Source organism: Oratosquilla oratoria, chromosome 11, assembly GCF_046742065.1.
Source record: "Oratosquilla oratoria isolate Oo_2021 chromosome 11, ASM4674206v1, whole genome shotgun sequence".
Lineage (NCBI taxonomy): Eukaryota > Metazoa > Arthropoda > Malacostraca > Stomatopoda > Squillidae > Oratosquilla > Oratosquilla oratoria.
In genome coordinates, this window is record NC_134787.1 from 65218253 (window position 1) to 65244538 (window position 26286).

Genomic DNA, 26286 nt, shown 5'->3' on the forward strand with positions numbered 1-26286 from the left:
AAACAAGGAAAGTCTCAAAGTAGGTTTAAAAATAAATAAGAGTAAGACCAAAATAATGTTCAACACGAAAGTTCAAAGTAAAGAGATTGTAATTGATGGTGAGACTCTTGAGGAAGTTAACTATAATTATTTAGGGCAGATGGTGAAAGTGACGAAAGATCATGATAATGAAATAAAAAGACGCATTACAATTGGTTGGAAAGTGTTTGGTAAGTATAATAAAATCCTGAGAGGCTCTCTACTTTTATGTTTGAAACGTAAAGTTTACAATCAATGCATTCTACCAGCAATAATCTACGGGTGTGAGACTTGGAAACTGACGAAGGCGATGGAAACAAAGCTAAGGACTACACAGAGGAGAATGGAGAGATCAATGATGGGAATAACACTGAGAGACCGAAAGAGAGCAAGTTGGGTGAGAGAGCAGACTAGAGTGAAAGATATTGTGGAGGCGGTAAAAGAGAGGAAGTGGAATTGGGCAGGTAAGTCAGTGCGCGAACGACTGATAAGCGAGGGAGCAAGTGTGTTCCTGAGTGGACGCCTCGAGATAGGAAGCGTGGAAGAGGGAGACCAGACAGAAGGTGGAGAAACGAGATCGAGAAGTTCGCAGGAGTGGCGTGGCAGAGGATGGCGCGGTCGTGTGAATCATGGAATGCTATGAAGGAGGCCTTTGTTCAGCAGTGAACTCGGGATGGCTGATTTGATTGATATGTGTAACAAGATGTTTATTCACCCTTAGAGAGGTAGCCAACCAAGGCATGCACCCACCCTCCACTCATCTAACATCCGTTTGTTTTCCTTTATATATATATATATATATATATATATATATATATATATATATATATATATATATATATATATATGTATATGTATATATATATATATAACTTAAACCCACTCTCGGAGAAAGATAAGCTGAGATACAGAGTAAACCGGTTTACTCTGTATCTCAACTTATCTTTCTCCGAGAGTGGGTTTAAGTTTTTATTCGTGTGTTACGACACCTACGTTACTTTATTATATATATATATATATATATATATATATATATATATATATATATATATATATATATATATATATATATATATATATATATATATATATATGAGCTGGGCGCGTTACCGCTGGACAGGTAGTGCGTTACCGAAACATCTAGTGTGCATTTCCGTTAATGCGTTACCGATTTTAATTCCCTTATATATATATATATATATATATATATATATATATATATATATATATATGTATATATATATATATATATATATATACATACACTTACACACACGACTCGGTGGCGCGGTTGGTAGAACACTGGACTACCAGCATGGTGGTGCTCGTAGTACTTGGTTCGAACCCTGCCCAGGGCCGAAATTATTTCGGTATCGCTGCGCTTCGGGTCGTTACTCTGACTCTCGTGGGCGGGGAGTTGGGTGTGTGTGTAAAGTCATAGCATTACCCATAGATCGGTTATACGAGCTCTGAGCTCTCTTCCGGGAGGGAAATAGCTGTCGATCACGAGTCCAACACGTGATCCAAAGACCAAGGTGAATACACATATATACATAATCAGTAACGCATTGACGGGCCGTTTCTGCCACTCGGCTCCCCCCCCTCCCCTCTCCCTGGGTCAGATGCAATGCAGCAAGGCACAGCAGATCCACAGGCAGCAAGGCCCGACACTTTTCGCCACCTAACGAGTAAACAAAACAGACGAAGAGAAATTCCTTCAGCTCGCGTTCAGTGTAACTATTCTCCCTTTACACATATCTCCTGCTCAACAGATACCCCAATCATTCAATAAGCAAAATTATTAGGCAGACAATAGACGTGAAATTATAAAGTATCAGACATCTTGAAAATCTACAGGAAAGATAAACAAGAAATTGCGACATTCACTGCCGAGTCGATGCAAAGATTAGGATAGGCTGGAAGAAACAGAAAAAAATAATGATGTAAATTATACCTGAATCAGAATCAAATGATACTGTTGAGAAAATCACTATATTAAAAGAATTATACTTTAAAGGAGGATTGCCGTGAGAAGTGTTTTCCGCCTAGCAAGCGGAGGAGACGGCAGGAATCCGTAAGGCCTACACTTGGCACTTCTATGTCCATTACCACCTATCCTCCCCATCCATGAAATAATCTAATCTTCCCTGAAAACAACCAATAGTTTCAGCTCTCAGTACATGGATACCAAGTCTATTCCAACCGTTAACCACTTTGTTTGTAAACCAGTTCTTGCCTATTACGGAACGGTTGTTGAGAATATAGCCGCTGGTGTTGTGAATTCTGTACAGCACTGATGTTTCACAGGAAATGTACTCTAGAAATTAAGTGAGACATTAATCATGGCCGTTTACCCTGACGAGTGATTGCGTATATTTGGTTAGCATGTGTTCTGACACAGAAATGACATGTAGTGGTTGTAAAATGAGAGTTCGAATGATGTTCATACAAATCTAGGTAGTTTCACCAAGTGTCGAATGGTAGCGCGTGGAATTAACCGTCTTTGCGTCAAGGCCATTGTTACATCATTTGCCGTGCCTCGGTAATTTCAGTAATCCCTTCCTGCCTTGTTGCATAATTATTCTCTGCTAAGTGAAAATCCTGTGTGTGCTGCGGCTAGCATTTGTTGTGAACAATCGTGTGATGAAGGTGAAAAGAATTTAACGTATTTTGTTAATATCTCCCTTTCTCATCGTACTTCTCAGTACTAGAGCTTGTATTAAATCTGATTCTCTGGGGCCTCCTACATTCAAGGAGCTGGCCAGGGACATAACCAAACATCTGCACTTTTTTATTATCATTATTATCATTACATGCCTTGGCTGGCTGCTTCCCTTAGAAAGAAGCATTTGTGTATATAGATTGTTGTGGTTGTTGTTTATTACTAGTAGCAGCAGCAGCAGCAGCAGCAGCAGCAGCAGCAGTAGTAGTAGTAGTAGTAGTAGTAGTAGTAGTAATAGTAGTAGTAGTAGCAGCAGTAGTATCATTCCCGCCTCACATAAGACCACCTAAAAGCAACTACTCTCACACTTGCCAAAGTAAAGCTTTCACACCGCCAAATGCAGCATATATGCCCCATTTACACAACGCTGTGCAACATCCACCTACTCTCTCATCCATCCCTTCAAAGAACAATGACATTCCACCAAATCTAGGTCAACAAAATACCAGTACCTCAGTCATGCCGTTATGCGTATCCTTGCACAGGTATGATAATAAATAATAGATAACAAATAATACAAATTATAATAAAATAAATAAAAAAGGATGATGATGATGGTGATGACGACGACGATGATGATGATGATGACTAAAAGAAATAAGAAACAATAACCAAACTATACTCTTGACTGCCTAAACCACTACGTAGAATATAAGATAATGCACAACGTTGGCATTAGATTGTCCACATTGAGAGAAGCGTTGATAATTAATCAGCCAACAACCACAACAACAGCAACAACAACAACCAGGACCTAAGATTTGGGAAGGTGGAATTTATTTCAGTCGTTGGTGATTCTACTCTTTTATATTTTCCTTCAGTGTATATTCCCACTAAAACGTATTGTATGAACAAGGAATTAATTAATCTTTATCATACAAAATATGACTATAAATTATGATATTTATCAATAAAGTCTTGTAACAATAATTTTGTTTCATTGCCTACCAAAGCATTATTATTCTTACATATACCAAAGGCTTTTTCCCTTACAAGGAAGGTAGCCAAAAAACAAAGGCATACAATCCACTCCCACCTATTCCATCCCCACATACTCCACTCCCATCCACCCACTCCATTTTATCTTGGCTCCTCCTGGATGACGGGTCATCCCTGCATCTCGCCCACTGCCCTGAGTCAGAAGCAGTGTCGCAAGACAACACATCCAGAGCAAAGCTGCTTTGTTAAATCGGCGACCCATCCTCTGTGCCCCCTCATGCAGAAATGGGGAAGACGGGGAGAAATCCCTTCGAGCTGCGTCAATTTATTTTTCACACATACCCCCTCATTCCCCACCCCCACTCCCATTCATGCATCGGAGCATCATCCATACACAACCATTCTCTATTCACCCCTATTCTGTCTTCTCCCGTCCTTTCCCAACATACATTCTCCTCTTTCTCAATGCTCCCTTTACCCCATCCATCCATCTCATCCTTGGTCGACCCCTCATGTTCACTCCTTCCACCTCTGCCTTCCACACCTCTTTTACTAATCTTTCTTCACTCATTCTTCCCATGTGTCCAAACTATCCCAATACTCTTTCATCAACCCTATCTCCCAACTCCCTTTCCACCCCGTTCTCCTCCTCACCTCCTCGTTTCTCACTCTATCCAGCCTAGTAACCTCTATTATAGTCGTACTTCTCAGGCACCTCATCTCAGACACATTAAAACTCCTCCTCTGTTCCTATTATTATTACTATTATTAATATTAATATAATTACTATTAATATTATTATTATTGATATTGATATAATCATTAATACTATTAAGATTAATATTACTATTATGAATATTATTATTAGTATTATTAATATTAATATAATCATTAATAGTATTGTTATTGATATTATCATTATTACTATTATTAATATTATCCTTATTACCATTATTAATATTATATTATTACTATTATTATCATTATTATTACTATATTACCATTATCATTACTATTATTTTCGCTGGCTACAGGCCTGCAAGACTGGTAGATCTGCTAGTCGTGAATGCTATGTAAATACTACATTATTATTTTTTCTTACGTGTATCTGGGGGGAAACCTTTTCAATGCCTGGTGGCGGTAGGACACATTGGCTTGGAAGAAGATCAGATCGGTATTAACCACGAAGCAGAATAAGTACAACTATGGTGCAAATGTTGCACTTGAACCAGGTCCCACGACAAGTGTACCACATAAAGAATTAAATGTCATTACAGTATTAAAGAGAGTTATTAGTTTTTAGTATGAAATGCATATCCGCGGATTTTTTTTTCTTTTCTTTTCTTTAATGCGCGGATAATATGAACTTCAATCATTCCTACTTTGGAGGATGGGCAGGCTCAGTGGGACTCGAAATTTGTAGGACGAATTATCAGTGATCGTCTTTCTCTGTGACGTCATCGAGCAGAAGCCTTACATCGCCTCTTGTGGCACTCGGCGCTTACGTAATTCGCTGATGCGGTCGACCGACCGGATAACCCGGCGACACACTAAACCAAACCAAGGCTCCGACGCGCTTTCCCTCATTATTGTACCAACCCTCTGCCGTTCTACTTCGACATTAATTCTTTCTGTCGTCAGATGATTTTATTCGTCTGAAAGATAGAGAGAGAGGGAGGAAGGGGAAGAGAGAGGGAGGGAGGAAGGAAAAGAGAGAGAGAGAGGGAGGGAGGGAAAGAGAGAGATCCGTTTAGATGACAAAGGGTTGAGCTTCTTGACACCTGTTTTATGCAGTCAGTATGTTATGAGCCTACGGGCCAGAGGTACGCAGCAGAGGGAAAAAAATCATATCTTTCATTATCTCTCCATTATATCTCCTTAGATATCTCCTTTATCACTTCGGTGACTCGACTTCGGTAGGATATTATCTCCAACGACAGAAGCGCTGGTTAATGCCGTGAACTTGCTATCACGTGGTGCTAATCTAATGAATCCCAGGAACCTGCATCAAGGTTAAGTCAATTCGGGAGGTGAGCAACCTTTTCATAATCAGCCAAATCATACAAAAATTTCTCGCGTGTCAACAGAGTAACATAAATGATAAGCCTATGTAAGAATACACCCCTCCAAACCCTCACTTAGGCCTCCAATCCATCGCCCAATGCAGCAATGGGCATACAAAAGAAGTTGGAGATTCACTAATTATTTTTTAAGGTGATGTCTTTGGATTTCACGTGCTTGAAAGAGTCGTTAGGTTCTAGTTGTCTAGCGCAAAGGGTTTAGCAATGAAGGATTTCTTAGGTGGGGAAACGGTTATGTTTTCCTCAGTAGAATGTAACTTTCGTGTGATATCAAATGCATCTAATTTCCAAAACTGGTCTTTCGAATATTCACCAAATTGTAGAATGTTAGTACAGGTGAAGCTAGCATCAGGTTAAGCTGCCCGTAATTACATAGATATCAGCCCATCTGCTAAATTAATTAATAATTTTGATGTCCACCATCAGCCTTATGTTGGCCAAAATATCGATGTCTATATTAGGATCAGTTGCATGATTCCTTTTTTTTTCTCTCTCTAAAGAAAGCTTACAACATTCATTAATCCTCGCAGTTTAATTACCGTGTTGATTATTGTCATGAAGATAGGGAGAGACTGTTGGCAAAAGTAGTCGAGTCCCTGACCAGGCGCCAGAATGTCGGGACGGTTTGAGGTGGGATAGAGGCCAAGAATCTCTCTGAAAGGACACTAAGTATCTAAGAAGGGTCTTATGGCGTACTGTCAACCTGAAAACAGGAAGGGAATCCACCAAGACGGGAGTTGTCTACCGTAGCGCAGGTGTCCACATAGTTGTCAAAATTGGAAACAGCTGAGTTACATCTGGTATATATATATATATATATATATATATATATATATATATATATATATATATATATATATATATATATATATATATATATATATATATATATTCTCTCCATGAATAGATTCCCTTCGTACATACAACTTAATCTATGTACACTACAACATCGGTTTCAAATTCAAAACAGGAAGAACCAAGAATGTTATGCCATTTAGTGACGAAAAGGTTCACGTATTGTTTATGCAATTTTCCATTTTTATTTTTTCTTCACGAACCCTCCAACCATGACAAGAAAGTGGAAATACAGTATTCCTTTATATGTGTACAATTCAAAATATTTTACATGTAGTTTTTAATGAAGGTCATCGGATAATTAAATTTATCTAATCATATTTAAGGTCGTAATTACATGGGGGAGTTATAATCCCCAATTAGCTTCCACATGTGCACTGTTTTTGATTTATGATCCCATAGTCAATCGTTTATATAGTGCAAAAATAAGATCTTAAATTGCAGATGAAAGAATTTCTTGTGGTGTCATTCCTACGACTCCCACTGAATTCCGAAATTCGCCTTAGAAATTCACGAGCCCCAGTTTGAAAATCAATGGTCTATGTCTGATGCAAGTAAGAAATATTCTTCTTCTATGTAAGAGATAACTAATAAAGTAAAAACATCTGCATACATTTACGTAGAAGGACGGAATCTATCGTCCACAGCATTCGCCTAGGATATCGCTGTGGGTGGCGGGAAAAGATCATAACAAACGCTGCAAACTCTGTGGACCTGCCAGAGCAGCGTTTCTCAACCTTTTTACCCGTGCGTAACCTTTAAAATAAATTGAATGTCTCAAGGAACCCCTGCACAAAAAACAACAACACATATACCATATCTCATTTTATTTTCATCGTAAGAATAGGTTAGATAGGATGATGTCTATGTTACATTATTACAATAACCAAGAATATGTCGTGCGTGTTTAATTATATTTCGTATAAGAAACCAAATAAAAAATCAAAAGTGCATTAGCTTATCTCACTTGTTATCGCGGTTAGGGACCTTTTCCGGAACCTTAGGGTTCCGGGGAACCCTGGTTGAGAAACGCTGTGCTAGAGCGTACAGCCACGGGTACCCTTGGCCTAGGACTAGCCCGCTCGCTAACCGTCTCCCCTTCTGAGGCAACCCTCAGCTTCTTGGAGGCACAGCCCCATGGGACCGCCTGCGGTTGAGGGGGGTACCTCCCCCCCCTCCCCTAAGATCAGGACGACGTCGCTAATAACAGTGACATGACATCGCGTGGAGGACGGACCGTCTTATCACCGGTTCCGAACCACCTGCAATGTCGAGGTTTGAACGGGCATTAGCTCCGACAAAAAAATAAATAAAAGTAACTGCAGATGTCAGTTACTCAATTCATGTCTCATGATACATCTGCCTCCTCCTGTCATATACCTGCAATATATATGACGTATTTCGTTTTCCATTTTACAATAATTATCACACTTATTATTTTCTAATATATGAATTCCCACTTATTTTTTATTATTTATTATTTCCTTTGCCCCTTCGCCAACCATCGACAGTATAGTTTGTACGCTCACACTTGTCGCTTTATGAAAATCATTTGTACAAGTACCAACTATATTTTCTTCCAGGGAGGGAAACGACCCGTTTATTCATATATAAATACACACACACACACGTATATATATATATATATATATATATATATATATATATATATATATATATATATATATATATATATATATATATATTATACACTTACACACGGAAGCCTAATGGTGCCTTTTAGCATAACTGGTTTAACGAACCAATCATTTGGGTTGTAGCTCATTACCGTTGACTCGTCTCTCAAAACCATCGTCTGATTTTTTCGGGTTAAAAGAAATAGATTTTTGAGTACTTCGTTAGCAAGAACTAGAGGTTCTATCTTTGGTGCGAATAACACGCCAAAGTTAAACAGGTGGCGAAGGAAAATCGAAGGAACAGTAGAAATTATGTTTTCATATAGATTAGTTTCCAGCCATGCATGACTGCTACACGACTGTTCTGTAGTGATGTCAATAAATAACGTTCCTACAGTCCCTAAAATATTGACTTAATGAAACTTATGCAGTCATTATCCTATACAAGGAATTTGTTCTAAATTTTAAGTTTGTCGTATCCATTGTGAAGCATAGATCTTTGGATGCACAAATAATCTTCTCCCGCCAGATACGATGTTATTTAGTGAGCATTTCAGACGATAAGGCGGGAAAAATCAGATAAGATACGAGCGGAGCTCAAGTAAGAAATGAATTTCCCCCTCGCTTTTCGTAAAATCATGGAGGCATTCAGAAGACAAACTGGAATCAATGGATTTTTTTTCGGAGGCCGTTCTTCTGATCATTCACGTAAGACATATCACTGTGATTATTATTTTTAAGACTATTTCTAGAATGGCTGTGTATGGCAAATCCATGGATTGTTCCTTTGTTATCTTATCGACAGGTCCCGTGGAGTTACAACCTGGTCTTTATCTGTACGTTCAAACGCGCGCACGCGCGCACACACACACACACACATACACACGCGAATTTAAAAACAGTCTAGATAAAACCAAGATCTAAGAATATAAGGTCTAACCACTTCCGACCGAATTTCGAGGGAGTTGGCGCAGCGGGCCCGTGAACGTCACCTGGCTGCTCAAAGTGGGGTTAGCGGGTCCTATAGCTGTCAGTTGAAGCTGGTCCGTCGTTCGAAAATAACGTCGCCTTCGCTCGCACCGCTCCACTCAATTAGTTATATTCTGACAAATATTATATAAAATATATATATAAAATATCATAGTTCCTGTCTATATATATGAATATATATGATATATAATATATATATATATATATATATATATATATAATATAAAATATCATAGTTCCTGTCTTCCTTGGCGTTTCACAGTTTTCTTCAGTGTATCACAAAGAGAAAATGGACTCAGCCAAATGACGTCAGAAGCTGCGCACAAGAATTCAAACGGTCTGACCTGTATATTTAGACCTTGGATAAAACGAGATGTGGAGACGGGACACTACGAGCATAGCTCCCCTTCCCGTAAAATACAACTAGGTAACACACACACACACATTACAAGGCACGGTTTTACAAATGGAAGGAAGGAAACGGGGCATCGCGAGCATAGCTCCAACCCCATACGAATAAATACAAGGTAAATATACATAAGATTGGTATGGAAGTTGGAAAAGACTGGAGGATTTAGACTTAGAGTCTGGAGTGGCAAGTGGATCGAACCTGTCGAGCGTTGTTTGGGATGGGAAGGGTGTCTGCATGGGAGCTTGCCTCCTCGGAGAGATCGTGGAGGGGACTGGCGACGGCGTATGATACACCCAATTGATGATGATGATGATGACTATGACTATGACGACGATGATGATGATGATGATGATGATGACGACGACGACGACGACAATGATGATGATGATGATTCCCTCCCAGATTTAACGTTTCTCCGTAGAGGGCGTCTGTTTTCTAGAACCAAACAAGCTTTGGTCTATAAATACCGTCAGTTCCGGTTTCACTTTTCGTAGATTTCTTCACCTTGTTCATTTCATTCCTATATGCATCCTTCAAGTTCTTTATTTTCTTCATCAGAGTCTCTTCGCCAGGAATCTCAACATCAACCTCATTCAGTTCGTTAATCAAACTGTCCTTCCTCGCATTTCTCTTCATTTAAAATTTAATTTTTTGTATCCCGCAAATCTCCATATTTCTTATAACTGTGCAAAAATCTAATTATATAATTCCCTGACCATTTCAAAACTTGATTGTCTGTCATATTTCAAACATGGAAAGAACAACTCACTAGCTGACTCAGTGGTAGTCACTGCGCAACAACATGGCCCCTTGAAGCGACTATGGACCTACTAGTAGCCGCGACAAGGTCACGTTATTAAGTCGCGTGCTACTGGCAAGCAAAGTTGAACATGTTTACCTTTACTAGCTGCAACTATTTTCAGTCGCCAGTTCTTGCTATAGTGGCGACTAACCGGTCGCATTTGGCGATTAGGTGGTTACCAGTCGTAGCTACTGTAGTAGCTGCGAGTAAAGTCGCCTCAAGGTAGCGGGAAAATGGCTTTACACCAGGCCGATTCTTACTAACCGTTATGAATTCCTTCGAGTAGAAACGATTTCGGTTACAAGTATGAAATCAGTGTAATCAACTCGGCTATACTGATGAGGTGCAAACATATATATGCAACACTGATCTACCGCACCCTCTATATCAGCCGTTGTAGAGTAAGAAGGGTTAGAAAGCCATGAAAATACTTTTGCAATGGGACCTTTCGCAGTGAGCAAATTGATACCAGACACCGCCAGATTTTGTCATTCTTGCCGGAAAATAAATACTTTTTTTTTTGGCAAGTTTTATAAGCTTACAGAGGTGTATCGTTGTACATTATTGTGTCTGAAATGGAAGTCAATCAATTTCATGATTGCAAACGGCATATAGCATTGTTTGAGCCTCTATTTATAATCACAGATGATATTCGTAAAACAGCCTATAATTGTATCAAGCCAAGCAATTTGTCATTTTCTACCGACTTCAATGGGCGTATACTGATATATAGTTTTCATTTGAATGCACCAAGCAACAGGCAAATCCATGTAATGTATCGAAAATATAATTTTGCATCGAAGACTTAATTTTTTCGGTACAATAACTTTGTCTTTCTCTTATTTTTTCTTGAATCTGACGTGCAGTTTGCCACGGCACACGTAAAATTAGTCATATTTGTTTGAAAATAGCCCCCAGCAGATCTAAGAGGCTATTCTTTACAAAAATGTCGTTAACTTCGCCCGTCCGCCACCACTGTTGTTATTTTTTATCTCGCTGATTATCTTCATATACAGGACGTGACAGTGATAACCATTATTTTTCAACACTCTCAGATAAAATGCACAAACCGAAATCAACATCCTCTTATTTTTACTGCTCATAGTTACTTCAGTAAAAATAATTACCTATTTTTAGTTTTACCTTATAATTAAATCAACAAAGCCTTATCACACACCAGTAAGTAAAAATTATGACATTATGAGTCATGTTTTTAATTTTAAATACATTTATGCAGCAATTTATGGCGTATCTTTTTTTAAATATCGGTTTCCAAATTAGCTAAGTCACCCCTTTGCCTCGTGAAATCCGAGACAATTGAAAATTCCAAGGTCTAAATATACAGGTCAGACCGTTAGAATTCTTCTGCGCAGCTTCTGACGTCGTTTGGCTGAGTCCATTTTCTCTTTGTGATACACTGAAGAAAACTGTGAAACGCCAAGGAAGACAGGAACTATAATATTTTATATATTATATATATATATATATCATATGTATAGACAGGAACTATAATATTTTATATAATATTTGTCAGAATATAACTAATTGCGTGGAGCGGTGCGAGCGAAGGCAACGTCATTTTCCAACGACGGACCAGCTTCAACTGACAGCTATAGGACCCGCTAACCCCACTTTGAACAGCCAGGTGACGTTCACGGGCCCGCTGCGCCAACTCCCTCGAAATTCGGTCGGAAGTGGTTAGACCTTATATTCTTAGATCTTAGAAAATTCTAGCGCTAATAGGAATCTACGAGCCTGACTGCGAAAGGTCCCATTACCGAGGATCGAACCTGGGCCTTCAGCCTTTCTAATTTACTGAGACGATCTCTATTAGAACGTCTTTATGAATGTGAATGAACTAAGCTTAGTTATGGAAATAATAATAGCCTAAATCATAATATAATTATTTTTGTTTTATCTCTTCCGTGTTATTATCAGTTAAGGGACTGTTATCATAATGATTATTTCAATGTTATTTATCAGCACTTCTATTTATTTTAAGCTGGGGATGGGGGCTAAGCCCAGTTGAAGTCCTTTAAATTCAAACACCGTGTTTACCGGCCTGGCATCTATCCTTTATCTTTACGAGCAAGGTTGGTCCTCAAGATGAATTGAATTTATCATAAGATAGGCTGAGTTGGAAGGTGGTGGAGATGAGTCAGAAATAGGTCGATTTCGTGCAAAATTGATATTTTATCTGTAATGACTGACGTCCAATATTAGCTAATACAATTTCCCAAAACAAAAAAATTATCTTTACGTTCAAGCGAGGATTTCTGAGCTGAAATCTTGTATGTATGATTCCAAGATTTCCCATCCCCTCGCTGACAAAGGGATCGGGATATATTTGATTTGTTTTCACTGTCAGTGTAATTTGAAATGTCACATTTGTTTACTTTAATATTTGATCGACCGTCAAGATAGCCTAATATCGAGTAAAACGCAGGTTTGGGTAAGTATAGCTCGCAAAAACGGACCTTCGGCAACCCTGATCATCGGCAGAGGCGGCGAGTCACCGAATTGAAACAACATAATGTGTCAGTCTGTCAGAGATGGGTGCGAGGAAGGTTGTGGGGGCTGGTACAGCCTTGTCAATATTGGTGCTTTTACTTGCTTACTGGTTTAAAACTGAACCTGATAGTATCCTCAGGGGAAGACTAGATCATGTACTTAATGCGATGTTAAAGGTGAGAAGAATAGCAATACCCGGTGTTAAACGGGTTTCCAGACCTGAAAGTAATTAAATTTTGGATGTTTTATTTAAGTTCGTTACAAAATGTTATTACTAAATCTTTTCGCTTCGCTAACACCACATCTTTTAATGTGACTAGAACCAGGCGATTTTATACAAGGCATCACATGCAGAATGGATTATCCCTCCGATATAAAAGCGCTCTCCACATATTTTGGTCAGGCTAGTACCAGATGATTTCAGATAAGATCATAAGGACAAGACATTCCGTTGGATATCAAGAGCATCATGGACGTAGATTTTGAGGGAGGGATGGGGGTGATGGAGGGGGTGTACGTCTCACATGGCTGGTCAGGAGATGACCTAGTTAACTATAATCTATACTCCTGGGAATTTTTATTACTGGGGTGGGGTTGGGGGTTGTGATTACATAGATCATCCCTTGAACCAAATTTTTAAGGGGGGATATACCCATTTCATCTCCCCCAGTATCCATGCTTACGGACATCTAAACCCTTTCTGTATGCTAGTACTCATTACAGACCCTTGCTCTTTAGTGTATTTCTCATATTTTTCAGGGTGGCTATCTCTTATGTGTAGTTGGGGTTGTATTTTTCTGCAACTTCATGGAATGCATCTTTCTTTCTCTCTGAATGGATGCTGTTATCCACTGCTATATTTGTGGATGGTAACTGGTCTATGTCAAAAGCCTCTAAATTTCTCTATATCCTCTGTAATTTTGTCAACTTGTGTTTTGCAGTTTATGAATGTTCTTTATGGATAGGTTGTATTTTTCCATTTAATTCTGTGATGACTTATTGTGAAATACTTTGAAGGGAGGTCTTGTATGGTTTTCCATGTCATTTGCATTTGCAAGGATGGAGAGCATATTGCTATGTCAGGAAAGTTGGTTGATAGTTATGTTTTTACCCAATTGTAGTTTACAGGAAAGGAGCAATGCTCATTGAGTCCTGTGACCTATCCTCTAATTTTCTAACATACGTAGACTCAAATTCATGTACGGTTCTATCTTAATATTTATATTTTATTTTCAATTATCATATTTAGATTTGAACTCGTGTATTGTTTGAGCTTGGGCTATATTATCTTTTAAGCTATTCCATATATTTATACATCTACATGGAAAATTGTATTTCTTCATATCCATTTGACATGTGGTCTTTCTTAATTTACTTCCATGTCTAGTGGAGTAGTTGCTCAAGTTTAATATACTTAAGTTAGAGAGTTGTAACTTAAGTTAGGGAGTTGTAGTAGTGTTTTATGCCCTATTTGGTCTGCTCTTTGTGTGCTAGCCAGATTGGGTGATGGGAATTTAGATCACCAACCAGTATGCAGCCATCATATATACTGTACACCTCATCCTTTGTAGCCCCACACTACCTTTAGGCAACATAATATTTCTTCGTTGTATGACCTGTGGGCCCATCTGGTTCCTGTTTCTGGGTACTTGGGTGCCATTGGTCTTCTGCAAGTGAGACCAAGGTGAACGGAGTAAATTATTGATCATTACAGCTTTGGTGGTTGATACCAAACTATTCTATTTGGCTAGAAACAAGACCAAAACCTTATTCTGAAGAAAGTGCAGGTAAAGCTCTGTCTATTTTTTACCATTAGTGACTACAGTTTTTTCAGCTGATGCCAACCATTACTTTTGTTTTTACCTAACCTAAAAATTAGAACAGGCAATTTTTAGCTTTGGTAGTCAGTGAAAATAGCTTGTTTTGCTATGATCACCATGTGGTGAAAATAGTTCAAAACTGATTTTGAATGCTATACTTTGAGAGCTACTGATGACTTGCTCTTTCATCTGTGGTCCTAATTATGTAGGCATAGTCTACTGTACACAGGCCTATTTAAAGACCTTATCTCTACTAAGGTGTTAGGTGCTAGAAATTGACTGGTCACTTTACAGAATCACTCGGTCCATTTTCCCAGTTCTTGCAGGAGATCTGCAACCAGGAAACGCCACTGGTTCTGCCCATAAGCCATTCACTAAAGATATTTTGTGGATCCATCTGGAGTGAGCAAGTGTATAACACTAGTATAATGTGCTGTTGTGTCTTCTGTGTGATGGTTGCATCTATGGCAATTGAAGTCTGTTGCCAGGCTAATTCTGTGTCGTTACTATTTCACTGCAGAGTGGTGGCCTGAATGAGAGTGCAATAGGGCAATTCTTGCTTGTCTTAGCAATTTTTCTGCTTGGTTGATTTCTACGGGAGTCTGAAGTATAGATTTATCAAACTGTTAACAAGTCAAAGCATTCTCAGTGGAATGGATGGGAGTGGGTGTGTGCTTTAATTTGCTACCTCCTGTAAAAGGGAGAAGTCCTTGGTATATAGATAGATAAATAGATGTGTTTTTGTATGGAACTGTTGTGGGGTAATGGAGGTATGCTGTTATAAATGTTCATATTCAGTGCTGCTGGAGTTGTTTTTATGTTGCATTTTGTAGGCAGTTTGTGTGATGTGAGGGGTGCATGGGTTAGAGGGCACTTACATAGAATTGTGTGTTGAGGAACTGCACCCACAAGTGGTAACACAGCAGGTCACTACGAGCATAGCTCGCCTCCCACAAGATACAACTAGGTAAATACAGCAACAGTGGAAGGAGGATGGTTATAGCTTACGAGTAGTGTTTTTAGTTTGCTCCCCTTTTCCCCCTTCTTGTGCTACACATGGCATGTCCTTCAGCCTACACATCAAAGACTTAACACCAAAAATCAATAAGAAAATAAATATATGTAGACTATCAGTAAGTACTGGTCAGTACATACATACATACATATACCAAAGGCTTTTCCCCCCTTATATGGGGGTAGCCAAAAAGCAAAAGGCATAGAAATCACTCCCACCCATTTCATTTCCCATATATTCCACTCCCCTTCACCCTCCTCCCTCCCTCCTATCTTGAAACCTCCTGGATGACGGGTCATCCCTGCATCCTGTCCACTGCCCTGGATCAGAAGGAGTGTTGCAAGACACAGCACACCCACAGCAAGGCCGCTTCATAAAATCGGCGATCCCCCCTCTCCGTCCCCTCATGCAGGAAAGGAGAAGACGGGGAGAAATCCCTTTGGGCTGCGTCAAATTTTTTCTCATACATACTTCCTCACCCCCCCATCCCCCATCCACTCCCCCTCATGCATCACAGCCTCATCTATACACAACCCTTCTCCATTCACCCCTATCTTCTGTCCTCTCCCGTCCTTCCTCCACAGACATTCCTCTCTTTTGTAAAGCCCCTTTCACCCCATCCATCCATCTCATCCTGGGGGGGGGGGGTGAAAGGGGCTTTACAAAAGAGAGTACTGGTCAGTAGAAAGATTAATCATAATGTACAAATATTTCATTAAACAAGACAAATATACCTTCCCAACATGGTCCTGTACAGTTAAGAAAATAGATGTGGGTATCCTACAAGCAATACAAAACAAAGCAGTAAGAATGATAATGGGATGCATTTCCTATAAGACATTTACACATTGAAACTAAGATCCTCCCCATAAAAGAGCACATGAAAATGACAGGCACATATTATTATTCAAGAGCCCTCAGTCAACCCCAAACATCCCATTACATGGCATAAGCAGAATCAACTGAATGGAACAGAAAAATCACAAAGGCAACATACAAAAACAATCGCAATAATCTACCAGCTGTACCATGCAGTACACCCATACAAAAAACATACACACATTCTGCTTACAAAACAAGCACTGCAAGACTGACCACCAAACTCCTTCAGACATTAGCCTTACAGAGAAATACCTCACATGACAATCAAGAACCATATTAGCATGATTGCATTCAGACCACCATCCAACTTTGAAACAACACCAACACAGAATAGGCCTGGCCATACTCAAGTTGTTCCAGATTCAATTACCACAAGAAGACATTAAATGCCTCAATTCTACATTACCTCACTCTAGCCTTATCCAGAAAAAAAAAATAACATCTTCCTTGAGTGACTTATGGGCTGAACCAGTGGCTGTTGCTGGTTACCTGGGAGTTGTGGGTGTCTCCTGTAAGAGACCTGGGATCAAATGATACTGTTGCTCTTTCCACCCAAAAACTACTTCAATTCACTACTGCATTTCTTATGAGCATTTAATTTAATTTTTTTACTTTTTGTATATTATTAACCCTCACATTTTCCTTTTCTTCCTTTATCAATTGTTCCATGGTTTAATGGTTCCTGAATCACTTTAGTTTCTCCATCAATTTATTGATATGGTCTATATTGTTAGTTTGGTTTCATGTGTTAAAACATATATGAAATATTTGTGCCAGAACGTTTGCAACTATGCATGCTTGTTTGTGATTCCATTAATATTTATTTGTTTATCTGTATGGGAAAGTGTATTTCTTCACATCCTTTAGACATGTAGTCTTCCTTAATTTATTCTCATGAATCTTAAAACCCCTTTATCCTTAATCAAGAGATCTCTTCTGTCAATGTAGTCTATTTCTTTTAGCAACCTGAATACTGTTACCATATTACCTTCTCTTTGAACTTTCAATATTGGCAGACCCAGTGTTTTAATCTCTTCTCATATGGTTTATATGCCAAGCTGAAAACCAATTTGGTTGCTGCCTTTTGTATTCTCCTGATCTTGCTTATATCCTTCACTCTGTGTGGGGACCATATCACTGACATATTTCATTCTTGGACAAATCAGGGTTTCTGACAGTATGGGCTGAAGGTGATGTGTTGAATGTGAGGCCCAGAATTTTATTGATTTTTTCAAGTGGGAGAGGTTGGCCATTTAACTTTAGAATGCTTCTTTGATCTATAGTAGTTGGGTTAGTAATATCATTGATGATTTCTGAGGGGATGAGGCTGATGTTTTGACTCAAAATCCTAGCTTGTTGAGGTAAATTTGTGTGTTTATGATTGCTTTAGTGGGCTGGTATTGTCATCTGCATATGGAACGGCTTTGATGTTGTGCTTCGGGCTTAGTGTGGAGAAGTCGCTTGTAAAAAAGTTAAAACGTGTTGGTGATAGTATTGCTCCCTGGGGGACCCCATTGTACAACATTTTGGTTCCTGATAGGTGGTCATTCTGCAATACTCTGCATTTTGTGCCTGTCAGGAGGTTTGTAGGCCATTTTTTGTTGTTATTTTGGATATTAATTGCTATTTTGACAGGATGTGATTTGGGACTATTAATACTTTTATTCATGTCTGTCAATACCATTACTGTTCTATCAGGAGGAACTTTCATGTTGGCATCTTCTAGTAGTTGGGGTGGCGTTTATGTGTAGTGTGTTGAATTCATGATGTTTTGGTGAGGTAGGTCTGTATGTTTTGCTACTAAAACAAGTTTTTCCATCAGTTTAGATAAGGTGGAAAGGAGCAAAATAGGTCTATAGGATGCTTCTTTTTTGTAAGTGTAGTGTTCATTACTGCTTTCATACAGTGCTATGTAGTATTATAAACACTACATATGTGTATCTTCCTCCCAGAATATTGGGGTACCATTATATGACCATGGGTAGTTGAAAATGTTCATTAGGACTTTTATTGCTATAGTTATAACTGTACTTGCTAGTTACAGGTAGCCTAGACACATTAACCACTTCAGTACAAGTCAAATCTTCACATGCAGAATTGGCTGCCATATGTATGATTCATCACACTACTCGCATTATAAAATATAAAGTCACTGCTGTATTACTTGTTCTCTTTTACTATGAGTAATAATAAACACAGGAAATGTGATCAAACCAGTTCACAGAATCCAGAGGTAACTCACGTATGATTACAAAAAAAAATTTTTATATTATCAAGACATCAACGCTGGCATCCTTACGTACCCACTCATGCCTCATGATGCCTATGTAGGTGTCATTGTACCAAAGTGGTTAGGAATCACTTTACTTTCTTATGAGTTATTTTATGGAACTTCACTTTATCGTTTAACCCTAAAGGTTCCAAACTATATACACATTGGGCTATGTAAGAAAAAGGTATTTGATATGGAACTGGTACCTTTTTTTAGATTCTCATCACATAGAAAAAGAAAATATCAAATTTGACGCTAAAGATACATGTACATGAACACCCCTTCCCTTCAGAGTCCACCCAATTTTGCTATGACAAGCAGCCTCAATTGTAAACTTCCTTTCACATTTTCACTTACAGGTTGAAAAAGACTTTCCTGTTGGTGAAGTTCGAATTGCTGTTGGCTATGGGGCCTGCAAAGATATATTTGCCAAAGGATCACAGATTCTTGGTGATTTACCAGCCCCTGAGAATACAGCACACTATGGAAGAATTGAAACAATGGAACAGTTGATGGAGGTTTATGCTTTGTTTTTTGCAGCAGGTTCTGCAGCTGAGTAAGTTGGAAATTATATTTTTATTTGGTTGACTAATTTGTGGTTTATTTACAATTTTCAAGAACTTGACTTTCTTGTAGCATATTAGAGCTGCTGAAAATTTTGTGCTATACTGGCTTCAGACTTTCTATTGAGATTTTTGCTTTAAAATAACTAGCATGCTTTGAATCATTTAATTGGTTTGCTTAGTGTGTGTCAAACTTTCTGTTTAGGCGATATATCAGCAATGATACACTGTTCGAAGAGTTGGTGGAGATGGCAGAAGCAGCAACAGACTCATATTCAGCACTTGGAGGCAATGCACCTGTTATGGCAACACGTTTTGCAATGGAAGGGGCTAAAGTCTTGCTCAGCGCCAAAAAAGCCAATTATCTGCAGAGCCAGGTGCACTCAAATATTAAAAGTAAGATTACTGATACTTCAAAAGGAGTATAGGTATTATTAAATCCTGGTAGTATGTTAAACATAAGAATGGAAAAGGAAACCTGAAAAGGCGGCTACTATATTGTAGTATAGATTACAGTAAGTGAAAAAAATCTATAGAAATATTACAGGAATTTTAATCAATCACAGCCACGTGATAGCCACAGGCGATATTGAGTGAATGACTATACAGTATCAATGATGCTACACCTTGGTGGCAGTTCACAGTAACACAAAATGTCATGGCTAGTGACAGATGAGATTCTCATCCTGTTGGTAATTTTTTAGGTGAAAATATAAACAAACTACACAGCTACTCTGATCAGGTAAAGTTGAACTATGTTACAGTATTTTCTTAACATTTTTAAGGTATATACATAGAATTCAAAGCCATATTGGCCTTGCTGTGGATGTGCTGTGTCTTATGACACTGCTTCTGACCCTGGGCAATGGGAGAGATGCATGGATGACCCATCATCCAGGAGCCAAGATAAGAGGGAGGGAGGGGGGTGGATGGGAGTGAAGTACAGTATGTGGGGATGGAATGGGTGGGAGTGATTTTTTATGATTTTTTTTGGCTACCTCCCTTGTAAGGGGGAAAAAAGCCTTTGGTATATGTATGTATGTAGAAATATAAAAAGAGGCCACCTAATCCTTTTTGTGGGACTATGGCATGTAAACCTGACATGTCTCTGTCTTTATAATTATGTCTTGAATATAGTTCAGATAATGTTGAACAGAGCCTTGTTTTAATGCTCATTTTGTTACAAAAGGGTTCAGATGGGTATAAATATTCAAATTGTAATAAAGCTTCAGAGATACTGTTCTATCAGTTTTGTATCAACAGGATAAGAAAGCCATGTCTGGCCTAAATGAAGGCTTTATATCAGAGATCTTGAAATTCACTAAACTTGTGTTTAATGTATACTGCAACATCTGGGTCCTATTAAAAAAAGATGAAAAAGATCTCCCATTCCATTAGGAGCCCAGCAATGTGGAAAAGAACCCATGTAATCACCATCCTGAAGTCATACAAACTGCCTATGAACACACCATCCTACAGACCTATCTCTCTACCACATCTAAACTGATGGGAAGATTGATCCTAAGAAAAACTGGAACAGACAATACCTCACCAAATCAATGTGGATCCAAAAGAAGATAAAAATAATTTTAGTTTGTTTATATTAGAAAGCGTTATATTTTTTGTTGTATTTACACAATTTTTTTTTTTTTTTGAGGATTTCCAACTAAAAAGGGCAAGTAATTCTATTGAGGACATTGATAAATGTGGTGCTAGGAGTGAAATTGAAGACATCAAGGTAGGACTCGTAGTAATGGATTTAAATTGGACAAATATAGATTTTTAAGATGGAAATAGACAATAACTGTTTTACCAGTAGAGTGGTAATCATGACTTAGTAACTTTATGGATGGGGATGATTGGTGGTAAGGGATATAGAACTGCCAAATGTAGGCCTTATGGTCTCTTGCAGTCTCCTTCATTCTTATGTTCTTACCACTGAGGATGGCAGCATTGTCTACAGAAATTGGTGAATATATTTTACATCTGATAGTGTAGGTGTTCATCAGATTTAAATATAGTCACATTAACCTTGAGATTACATCACTTGAATACCGTTTGGTTGATATCTTTTTTAGATGAATGTATGGAACTGTTGCAAGAGGGCTACAGTGCCAAAAGGGTTGGAAACATTTGAAAAAATTTTGTGTAGTGATTAGTTTGAACTTGCATCCTTCTTAACCTTTGACTTCATATATTATATTAGTGGGGTAGTCACAGCATATAGGTGTTGTAATAAATTATTACATATTGTTAAATGAGTTGCTGTGGAGGTGCTGTGTCATCTTGCAGTGACTGACCCAAGCAGTGGGTGGGAAACAGGGATGATTCTTCATCTGCAAGATGCAAAGATAGAAGGGACAACAGATGGGTGAAGGGTGGGTGCATGCCTTCAATAGATCACCCCAGTTATAAAGCCGAAAGAACCTTTTGGTATATGTACTGTATTTATATACATATTGGTGAAAATAAATTACTCATCATGTATTTCCTTCATGAATTTCTTAGTATAGATTTAGTATGGAATTCAGTATTAGTACAAGAGTTTACATTTAACAACAAGTAATATAAATGTTTATGAATTACAGTTGCTGGAGAAGAAAGAAGTGAAGTAAATGATGACATCCATCTGATATTAGAGTACAAGACAAATGAGGTTTGGGGGAAATACAAAGCACCAAGAGCAAATAGGTAAAGTAGTAAATTTTATATAATTATACTTTTATTAATCTCCCAGTGAATAATAAGCTGTACCAGAATAGCATCCACGCCCCATTTACATGCATAAGCCATAATCCTACCTGGTCAGTACAAATTTATACAAGAGGCCTTGGACCCATATATCTATTATACACATAACCACAATTTGCTGCATTTAGAGGAAATAAGATTAAGATACAAGATGTAATAGAAAATTATTTAGACTCCTGGCATCATTTTTTAAGTGTGCCATGGTTGGATATTGTTGAGCACACAACTTTAGAACTAGCGGGTATTCAGTCGAAGTGGTCCTTTCATGGAGAAAAATAAAGAAAGTTAAAGAAAAATCACCATCATAGGAATGTTAATACATACTTATAAGTTGGGGAGCTATAGTGTGAGATTTCCAGTGTGCACAAAATGAAAAAGTGATAAAAAGTAAAGGAATTGGTAATAGGAAAATTCACAATGAAAGTGAAAATTGGATCTTTGTAAAAGTTTTGAAATATAAATGGTGTCAGACAGAATGGATGGAGAGAAGTTGGCCACCCAAGGAAGTGACTATTCTGGCTTTGTAATTGAACTTCTTGTAAATGAAAATGTAAATCAGCCGTCAAAATTCAGTAGTGGGTAAGTTGACAAAGCTAACTAAAGGTGTTTGGATGACAAAACAAAACAAGTAGAGAAGGAAGTGGAAATGGAGGAAATTGGAACAAAAAATAATACTGAAGGAATTAAAAAAGATGATTAAATGAAGTAAGTAAACTTAATGTAAAACAGAAAAGAAAAATTAAGCAATGAAAAAATTATTATGATAAATTAGAGGAGGCTAAATGTCTACATTTGGCTCCAGACATATACTGTTTCAAACTTTTTGTAGCAATTTACTTCATCTTTTATACTTCTCATGATCTTGACTTTATCTGCAAACATGTTAACATAGTTTGTTATACCTTCCATCATGTCATTTACATAGATCAATAATATTATAGCTGTCAATATTAACCTTTCCAGGACTTTTCTTGTAACTGCCCTCTGTCATGACCTTTTATCCTTTACTATCTTTTACTATTTACTTTTGCTTTTATTATTTTTAATTTTACTTTTTTATCTTACTATTTTATTTTTACTTTTAGTTGTATATTGAGGATGAGATGGATGGATGGAATGGAAGGGGCTATGAGCAATAGATGAATGACTGATGAACAAGGAAAGGAGAAGGCAGGGGACAAGGGTGAATGGAGAATGGCTGTGTATGGATGATACTTTGATGCAGCCTAAAGGGATTTCTCCCTGTTTTCTCCATTTTCTGCATGAAGGGGATGAAGAAGGGGGTTACCAATTGAATTGAATTGCTTTTGAGCCAGGCAGTGGACAGGAGACAGGGATGACCCTTCATCCATGAGGAGCTAAGATGAGAGGGTAACGAGGGTGGTGGATGGGAATGGAATAGGTGGGAGTGAGTTTGTGCCTTTGACTTGGCTACCTCACTTATAAGAGGGAAGAAACCATTGGTATATAGATAAGTAGACCATTTTTTATGCACCAGCCTCTCAGGAAATCCCTCATCCAACCCAATAGGTTACCTTTTAAGTATTCCAGCATATTCCAGTTTCTATTAGAGTAAATTGTGAGGTACCATGTCTAAATTTTTCTCTAGATCTAAGTACATAGAATCCACTAGCCCTCCCTTTCTTGCAGCATGCTATTAGTTCTGAAATTGAACTGATTATTTGCCAAAATGTTCTTGTCTGTAAGGTATTTAACCCACTTATCTTTCACTTTTTTGTCACTTGCTGTTATGCTGTTCTGGGACACTGGTCTTTAGTTTAGTGTGTGTATATCCATGTGTGTGTGTTTATCTAATTGTAATATACAGGAAAGGAGCAATTCTCGTTGGGTCCAGTCTCCTACTCTGTGGCTTAGCATACCTAGCCTGTGTGTGCATGTTGTAGAATAATTTTATGGTTTAAGACTATTTTCATGTGATTTATGATGGATTTTTACAGATTTATAGTCCATAGTGACAATGACAACCCTGGAATAAGTTCAGCAGAAGAATTTGGAACCCAGCTGGTACACTTTAATCCACATTTACTAGTTGTTGGAGGTCTTCAAATGATGGATAATTTCCCATTTCCACCAGGTTTGTCTTTCTATAGTTATATTGAACTTCATAAAAAAAGATTTGAGTTTTGTTTCTACAATATGGTGCACAAATGGTTATTTCAAAATGTGAATCCTTATATAAGTTCCTAAAGATTGTAACTGACATTTCAATCAATCCATTGCCCCTGGTCTCTTTTGCAGACGACCCACGACGTTCAGGTAACTGGCAACAGTCTCTGGGTGGGTTCATATACCACCCAGGGAGGATTTATTATATTGTTGTCGGGATTGTTCATGTGGGGCGTTTAGTTTGAGATGTTCTGTATCATCTATGTGGTGGTTGCATCTGGGGCAGTTTGAATCTGTGGCCAGGCCTATTCTGTGTTGTTACTGTTTTAATGCTGAATGGTGTCCTGAGTGCAGTCCTGCCATTGTGGTTCTTACTGGATGTGGGACAAGAAGTGGTTAACCAACATCATAACAGGAAGGAAGTGCAGAGTAACCCAAAACAACCAAATCTCAGGAACAAAAAAGCTATACAATGGAATCCATCCGAGTGTAATACTCACACCTTTACTGTTCAGTGAAACACAGTAAATACAAAATAGCAACAAAGAACACCTAAACCTACTTGAATGAATTAGAACATAGGCTCAAAAATAACAGAATAGAAGATTCACCCCAGAAATCAACAGTGGTGTTGCTCACACCTGATATTCATGAAAAAAAAAAAATCTATAGTAAAACTAAATGGCCAAATCGTTCCAATGGAAAAGAGGAAAAGGACCTAAGAACTCAAGGTCTAATGGTTGATACTCATGATTTTCAGCCCAGATATAAAAGACCTGACAGCAAGAATCAACAAGATAATAACCTACTTAAATCCATCAGAAGCACTAACTTTGGATACTAGAAAGAAACACTAAAAACCATCTTCAAGCAATTCATAAAAAATTTCCTCAGTCATGCCTCCATAGCATGGTTCCTATCAATCAGTAAGACCAACACAAACAACTTTCAACATTAGATGTGGATCAAACATTGCAGAAACAACAGAAATTTTAGAATACCTGAATGATGATAATTTCATGTTTTGGTTAGAGCGTTTTCATCAGATTATGTCTGATGTTGAATTGATTTACAACCAAATGCAGTCTCGAGAAATTGGTACGTTTTGGTCAACAAATAGATAGCAAATTTCAAAACTGCTATTTAAGAAACAAGAAACTCAAAGTTCTTTGAGAATTTTTTAAAGACACTCATGGCAGAAGCTAAGGAAGTTTGTGATTGTATATATATTGATATAATGGACAGACATTTTTCCACTAAACTTCACAAGCTTAAGAATGAACTATCCTCAGAAGAGAGATCATTGACCACTGGAGCATATCCCATGATTGACTAAGAAAAGCTTGAAATTGAGCTAAGAGTATTCTTTTATACATCCAGTATGCATGCATATGGCAAATTAATTGAGCTGCTGAAATTTATCTTGGAAAATAATGTAGTTGTTCTTACATAGAGAGGTCTGGAGATGGGTGTGTGAGTTCTCGTAACTCACGTATATACCATTAACCAAATATGTATAATATCTTTAATTTTGCCTCCATTCCCTACAATTAATTCCAGGTTTTAACCCCTATGGCTTGGGTGTTATAAGTGATATTATGAAATTCATCCACAGCAAGGCCGCTTCATAAATTCAGTGACCCCCCCTCTCTGTCCCCCCATGCAGAAAAGAAGACAGGGAGAAATCCCATCGGGTTGCATCAAATTTTTTCTCATACATACTTCCTCACCCCCCATCCCCCACTCACTCCCCCTCATGCATCACAGCATCATCTATACACAACCCCTGCTTCTGACCCAGGGCAGTGGACAGGATGCAGGGATGACCCATCATCGAGGAGGTGCCAAGATAAGAGGGAGGGAGGAGGTTGGAGGGGAGTAGAATATAT

At 38.2% G+C, this 26286-nt stretch overlaps 1 protein-coding gene across 2 annotated transcripts in view; it reads left to right on the forward strand.

The window, feature by feature from the left end:
- The first annotated feature begins 12984 nt into the window (after window positions 1-12984).
- The window catches only part of LOC143029892 (ADP-dependent glucokinase), a 30651-nt gene continuing 17349 nt past the window's right edge, over window positions 12985-26286 (forward strand). The window contains exons 1-6 of one of the 2 annotated variants that reach the window (XM_076193067.1): window positions 12985-13143; window positions 19316-19512; window positions 19725-19915; window positions 22108-22210; window positions 24229-24365; window positions 24530-24547. In XM_076193067.1, coding sequence (XP_076049182.1) covers window positions 13009-13143; window positions 19316-19512; window positions 19725-19915; window positions 22108-22210; window positions 24229-24365; window positions 24530-24547 — 781 coding nt within the window. In that variant the 5' untranslated portion in view covers window positions 12985-13008. The remainder of the gene's footprint in view (window positions 13144-19315; window positions 19513-19724; window positions 19916-22107; window positions 22211-24228; window positions 24366-24529; window positions 24548-26286) is intronic. The other variant, XM_076193068.1, reaches the window with a different exon arrangement.